The following is a 7,265-nucleotide window of genomic DNA, read 5'->3' as shown; positions in this document are numbered from 1 at the left end:
GAGTGCCATCAATCTTAAATTTTCAGATAAGCATTTGACTCAATTAATGCAATTTTTCAAATTATATTTTACAATTTCGAACTGAAACTTAATTTTAATTAAACAGTTTAAGGCTGAACTATCTATTAAATAAGTATCCTTTCTACTTTTACTAATAGGAAATATATGAATGTTTTTCTATCATCAATCATTTTGCACTATAACTTCAAATTTTTATCGAGTAGTCTCTATCTTTGTTTCCCAACATTGAAATTTTTATATAAGTCAAATAATAAAACAAAATACACAAAAATTAATTTTTAAAATAAGTTAAATACATTTCGGATTCGAATTAAAGTGAACTTTTCTTTTTGGCATATCAAAAATATATTCCATTAAAAAGGTACTATATCCGTCAACCCCAAATACTGTTAGCGGTATGTAAGTGCATACAATAATGTAAATTACAACTCATACATTTGCTTCTGTACTAGGATTTCGATACAAATGGCCAGTTCAGAAGATACTTATGCAGAAAGCACAGACTACGAGTCTATTCTTAGTAATATAGAAGACACCAAGTGCGTTGATTATTATAAAGCACTTTTAGAAAACTCTCCACTATTTAATAAAGTAATCTGTGAAAAGGCGTTGGCATGCCTACGCAGGTTGCCGAACTCCACTAATCAGAAGACTATTCAAGAGATTAGTAAGCGGTTAGGGGTAAGTTGATTATTTATTTCATTTTGCATAAAATTAAAAAAAAAATATTTGTTTTAACTTTTGACATAAGATTATCTCAATAAAATCGAGTTATTTATTTTTTAAGTTAAGTCCAAAGCAAGTGAGAAATGTGTTGATGCCTAAACTGCTTTTAAGTGGATTAAGCACTTCGAAGGATAAAACGGAACAGCGGAGTAGTGGAGTGATGAATACGGAGAGCACAGAGGCAACAGACGTGACTGAAGACATAACTGAAAACAAAACTGAAGACAATACTGAAGATACAACTGAAGACATGATTAAAGTCGTGACTGAAGATATGGCTCAAGAAATCTCTGAAGACGTGACTGAAGATATAACTTGTGCGGTTTATAATTTTTCAAACAATAAGAAGAAGAAAGGTGCAGAAGCCAAAAAACAGAAGTCGAAGAACATCGATGGGTGAGTGTATATAATATAGCCGATGTTAAAGTCAGTATCCTTAGAGTAGAAGCAGGAGAGACGAAATAGACTAACAAAATATGAATGCTACTGATGAAATCAATACTCCTTGCTGCTGAAATTGAAATTTTGTAAGCAACATTAGAACTACGTACGTGAGTAATATTAGTTTGAACTTATTGATACATATAATTTTATCATTGAATATTTTTGTGATATAAAATTCAATGTATATTGTTGTATTTAACAACAATATTTATAAAAAACTTTGCAATCTCTTACAGCTATTTAGTTAGAAAACTTTGCAAACACATTTGTCGGACATTGGGTGGAAGGATGAGGAGAGCTTGGATTTTATTACAATCATTAAATAACAATTTGGTTGAATATTATATGGAAATCATTTATAGCAAATATTCGAACTTGAATAGGAAATTATAAGTTTCGTTTTCGGTAGCAAAATTATAAGTTTTATATTAAAGTTAGATATATCTTTTTAATAAAATACTACTTTTTGTTTTTTTTTTTATAAAAATAGTTTACAACTATCATTTTAAGCATATTTTAATAAATTAGCTGCTACTTAATCTGGCCACCTAAATAGGAAAGAAGCGATCGCATCTAGCAGAATATCGATATTATTGTAGGTTTAATTAAGTTTTTTTTTTTAACAATGTGTCTTTATTGAATCACTTTAAATTAAAGCCTAACAATAAGTTTTAGAATCATAAAAACTAATAACATTACATTACAAATTATTCTATATAAACATACCATAATGAAATACTCGTATATAGTGATTTCTAAATTAAATATTTACCATATTTCACAGCGCATAACTTAAATTAATCAGAGTGATTTTTAGGAAAGCAGGATGGCGGGTCTATTATTCAGTTTCAGTCTAGAGGAAGTTGTCATATTAACAAGAGCTCTAGCTAGCGGATTCACATAGTTTTCTGCCTTATTCTCTCGAACTCGACTTTAACCATCTGAACTCTCAAATCGAAATGTACAGCCATATAGCAGTAAGCCATACATCCAGATTGTCTTAATAACTTAGTTGTATAGCAAAACTTTGTATTCTAAACATAAGGGAGACTGCTGTCCGATTAGGCAGCTGTTTCAATATATTTTTGCCAAGCTAAGCGTTTATCAAGGGGAATACCAAGGTACGTCACTGTTTCTGTTTGCGAAACTACTATTCCGTTGAGAGCGGTAGTTAGTGACGACGATCTGTTAAGAGGCAATGTTATATGACGACCCTTTTGCCATAGTGATAACCAGCTTTCTATGAAGCACAAATGATTTTGCAGTTGACTAGAAGCGATCTAATGTCAGCACAAAATAGCTGTATCGTCAATAAATGTTGATATTATTAAATTGGTATTTGTGGGGATATCTGAAGTAAAGATGAGGTATAAGATGGGACCAAGAACATTGATGACATTATGAAATCATATATTTTAAGAATAATTATGGAAAAAATAATCATAACAAATTCAGTATATTTAATTTTTCTAAATCTTCTGACTTTAGACCATAAAAAAATATAGTTTAGAATTAGTCTGCCTTCAATAAGTGAACAAATGATGATACGATGATATATTTGGATGGGTTGTATTCTGCGTAGATGACATCACTAAACAAGTCCTGGACACTACCCCCCAACACTCTAGAAGATTGGCGCAATATATGGAGCAGGCAAATTAAAACAAAGCTATGCTCTAACGAAAAAAAGTTGGAGCGAAGTTAAAATATTGGAGTCAGACAGAAATCAATTAAAATGATTTGTTACGGTCCTATGTTTCTTGTAGTATCTAAAGGGTTAAATGTATATATATACTATGAAAAAAAGAAACCACAAATGAATTGGAAATTTGTAGCTGTAATATCTGAGATATTCCTTTATTATTATTCTTAATTACGAAACACGTTTACCGCTTCTTATGTCTAGAAGCCAACTGCCCCATGAACGACTAAGCAAAAAGCAGTGCACAATGAACAGTGTTGCCTTGTGCACTTTTCGGTAATGCATTTATTAAGTACTGTACAGTAGCAAAAACATATATGTGTTAATGTTAACCAGCAACAAAGTATTAGTAGATCAAGCTATCATCTACTTTAAAACTTTGAAGTATTGAAGAGATCACTTCGGCGTTACAAATAGACATAAAAATATTTTTCTTACATTTAATAACCACATCTTATATTTTCTAGTAACTGGAAACAGCAAATAAGTTGTTTATATTTGAATCCATAACTCTATCAGATATTGTCATCCAGATGTAGAAAGCTACATCCAGATGTAGTTCGAAATAAAAAATAATTTTCATACAGTCAATTTAAGAGTATTAAAATCGCTACATTAATAACCTAGACATTCTTTTTCTATAATAGTTAAAAACCCCGTATGTATCAGTGTGTGTTTGACTTCACTTAGACCGTCTGTTAGTATATCGCATTAGGGTATAATTCTTATGAAATATTCTTCTTTTTTATGATATGGTCACTTATATACAAAGAGAGTTTCAACTATAGATGAATTTCAAATGCGTAGTATTTCTCTTTCATTGCTCCTGACAGTTAAGAAAAAGGTAGTCAAATTAATGTTTTAATTTAATATAATAAATGAAAAGGTTTTATAATAATTATATTTATCTTCCATTTTATTTATTTAATTTGAATTTAAAGAATTAATAACGCTAAATTAACAAAAATAAACTTACTTTTTTGGTTTACATTATTCAAAGCACTTCAAAAGTATTTCTTAATTGTAATGAAATTTATTTTAAAAACTTTTTAACCTCACCTCCATCGGTCTCCGGTTTTAAGTTAAATAAAATAACTTGAGTAAATTAACTTGACTGTCCTGAGTAAAGTGACACTGGCAAGGAATGCGCATTCCTTTCTTTTGGAAACTTCAGTTGATGCTGTGAAAATTTTAATGATCACAATGTTTTTGCATTTAATGTAAACTGAATTTAATAAACTTAATGAAAAACTTTAATTTATTTTAAGTTTGAAGTATTTAAGGGTATGTGTATGAGAATTACTTAGCTAAATCTGCTGTATAAATCCTTTTTTAGTATTCACAGCTGTTTAGATATTTTAAATAAGATTACAGATTTACAATGAACCTTAATCCATTTATTTGAATAAAATAATGATATATATATTTACAAATGACAGAGATGTAGGCCCATAAGCAACGTGTAGTATTGTGAACTTAGCAGGTCTTGCTTATAAAATCAAAATTTTCAACGAATTCAACATATATCTAAAATCATATGTAATCTTAAATCGACCTTGATGATGATGAATTTTATTTATTTTTTATTTTAAAAAAGAAAATTATGAAAAATGTTATAATAAGTATATATATCTATTTAAGGATCACCACGGGCACAAGAAACTTTCAATAACACTACTACGCAGTTACTTTAAGTTTTTGAAGAAGAGCAAATGCTTAACATTTGTGTTATACATGCAAAGGAACTTTAGATGGAATTGCATTGATAAGACAGCACAAATGCTTTATGCCATACAATGTATCTTCAGCTTAAGCTCATATAAGAACTAAAGTTAGTGGACAAACAGACGTAAGCGTTTGTAGGCAGTAGGCCAGTAGGCAACTGCGTCAAAAATTCTCAAATGCACATGGCTTAGTACATTTGATGAATTACACAAAAGCCAAAAATCCTAATAAATATCCTGCCAGTTGACATCAGCATGCAACAATGCAATGTAATAGTTGCCATACTTTTGTGTTTTTTTTGTTTGGTATTATCCTTGACGTAGTTTAGTAGTGTGTTTTGAGTAGTGTGTTGTACGGCATGTCACCAGGGAGAATATCACACTATTGCTGTTTGCAAGTGATAAATGACCGAACAAAAGAAAGTTGAAATGAAGAGTTAGCCATTATTTTTTGTAACCATTATTATTTATGAGCTTATTGACAATTGTACTGGGAAATTAAAACTAAAATTAGAAATTGTCACTTTTAATAAAAAATAAATATTTTTCTTTTTGCATTTTATAAATTTTATTTTATTTTTTATTACTAAATAAATCTTTTAAATAGAAATGTTTAAAGTTGAATAAGTGAAATTCATTTATTCTAGGTCTCTTTTATTTAGAGATATTTTAGAAAAAATGTTCGGCAAATATATATTGAATCATTTTTGATTTAATGTACAAATGTACAAGTCTCCTTACACTTCAGTAGAACTCATTGGCATTTTCATTCTATTGACAAAGCAATCACAGTCCAAAATATTTAACGTTTTCTGACAAGCAACTTAACAACTTTGCTGTCAATTACATTTTATCCCACACAACTGCTTCGACTAAATACATAAGTGCAAGGAGTATATTTTAGATTTTTATTATATCAGCTCATGCTACTTAGTTTTGGTTCAATCGCGTCCATTTTTCTCTGCTACTGTCTTTCGGTTTGTCTGTCTTTTTGTCTTTCTGCCTGTCTGTATCTATCGTCTACACTTAACACTCACTCTTAATCCTTTCAGCCAATTTATTGCCCATTTATGTTAGCTGTTGTTGCTGCTATAACCAGTTAAGCTATTTTTGCCATGTATCTTGCATGTCTTGATTCCACTCAGTTATTGCTGTTAGCTACTTAGACACATGCATGTTGCAGATACATAGATACATAGATACATTTATGTTCGGGTATCTACTTTATGGCATAGTGTGGCCAATGTGCTGTTGTGCCCATTCTGTCATTATGTGGCAAGACACTACAAATACCAAGCAAAATGTTTCGTTCAAGTTTGTAACTCTGGCATACAGCTCGGAAGGGGAATGTAAAATATCAAAATATTGTACATAAAACATTTATCTACGAAAAGATAATCTTTCTGCATCTATTTGTACAAGTTTAATTTTGCTTTAGTAAAGCAGACATTAATACAATTTAAGCGCATTACTCGTATTTGCTGTCAACTTTAAGTTACGTCAATTTCACTGGAGCTGCAGAAACTTCTACAACAAAAATGACGAAAAATTTTGAATTCTTCATTTTTGCAGATGTAACTGAATATGTTTACTTAATGCGAATCATCTGACAAAAAAAATGAGTTTTAAAAATGTTTTTAAGATGACTTGCATTTTCGTCATTGCATCCAACAGATTTTTTAAAATTCTTAAATATTTCATTCAGCTTTACTTCTTATAAAAGATATATATTTACAGCTTACATTGTCCATAAAACCTCAAAGCTTCCGTAACTTAACACTCTTTAATGCATTTTTTATTATTATATTAAATTTTCTTTTGAAATGAAGTGGATTTTATAGAAGTAAGTAGAAGTAGCTTTCACTAACGTTTTGAAATTCGCTAACGATGCCGCTTTTATTCACAGAACACATAGGGAATATTAAAAATTATAATTTTGTGGTAAATTTAATTTTATTTAAAAAAGGTTTAATAACAACAACTTGTTTCACCACCTTTTGCTCAATAATGCAGAATACTGAGAGAAAATATATTCCAAAGTTTTCTTTAAGTTTACACATACGAGTGTCACTATTAAACTTACTTCCACAATTGAAGATGAAGCTCCATCCTTTGCTACTGTGAAACGCTGGTACAATGATTTTAATGGTGGCCACCTACAAAATTCGTGAAGATCGTCTAAAATCAATTGTTGTACCAGAAAACATTGATGCTGTGCAAAAACTGATACTCGTAATGGAAGATCGTCATGCGATATACTGTGAGATTACACTTCTTCCTAAATCTCACAGTATATCGCATGACGATCTTCCATTACAGTATCAGTTTTTGCACAGCATCAATGTTTGTACTAGTCCCACCAACATTTATAAAACATTGCACGATCATTTAGCTGTGAGAAAGGTTTGTTTTCGTTAGATCCCATACCCCATCATTTGACAAAATATCAAAAAGTTTCTCGTATCGATTGGTGCACACAAATGCTTAAGAAGTACCATGGCGGTTCTTCAGAAGTCGTATATAAAATTGTAATGGGTGACGAATCATGAATATACTCGTATGCAAATGAGCCGGATGTAACCAGTGGTCGACTGTATAGAAGTTTTAAGATTAACCAAATCCATCTGCTTTGATTGTTTGCGATTGAA

At 30.4% G+C, this 7,265-nt stretch overlaps 1 protein-coding gene across 1 annotated transcript; it reads left to right on the top strand.

The window, feature by feature from the left end:
• Positions 1–300: 300 nt before the first annotated feature.
• LOC119684484 lies at positions 301–1,591 on the top strand. Its single transcript, XM_038098529.1, has 4 exons — positions 301–416; positions 474–702; positions 809–1,298; positions 1,428–1,591. The coding sequence occupies exons 2-3, from the start codon at positions 487–489 to the stop codon at positions 1,145–1,147; spliced, it is 555 nt and encodes a 184-aa protein (XP_037954457.1). The 5' UTR covers positions 301–416; positions 474–486; the 3' UTR covers positions 1,148–1,298; positions 1,428–1,591.
• Positions 1,592–7,265: the final 5,674 nt, after the last annotated feature.

This window comes from Teleopsis dalmanni, chromosome 2 (genome assembly GCF_002237135.1).
Source record: "Teleopsis dalmanni isolate 2A chromosome 2, ASM223713v2, whole genome shotgun sequence".
Taxonomy (NCBI): domain Eukaryota; kingdom Metazoa; phylum Arthropoda; class Insecta; order Diptera; family Diopsidae; genus Teleopsis; species Teleopsis dalmanni.
The sequence above is the reverse complement of the archived record's forward strand: the minus strand, read 5'-3'. Positions and strand labels throughout refer to the sequence as shown.

Coding starts and splice junctions, on each gene's coding strand:
- LOC119684484 (XM_038098529.1), top strand. CDS start 487: ATGGCCAGTTCAGAAGATACTTATGCAGAAAGCACAGACTACGAGTCT. Junction 703..808: donor AGATTAGTAAGCGGTTAGGG/GTAAGTTGATTA, acceptor TTATTTTTTAAG/TTAAGTCCAAAGCAAGTGAG.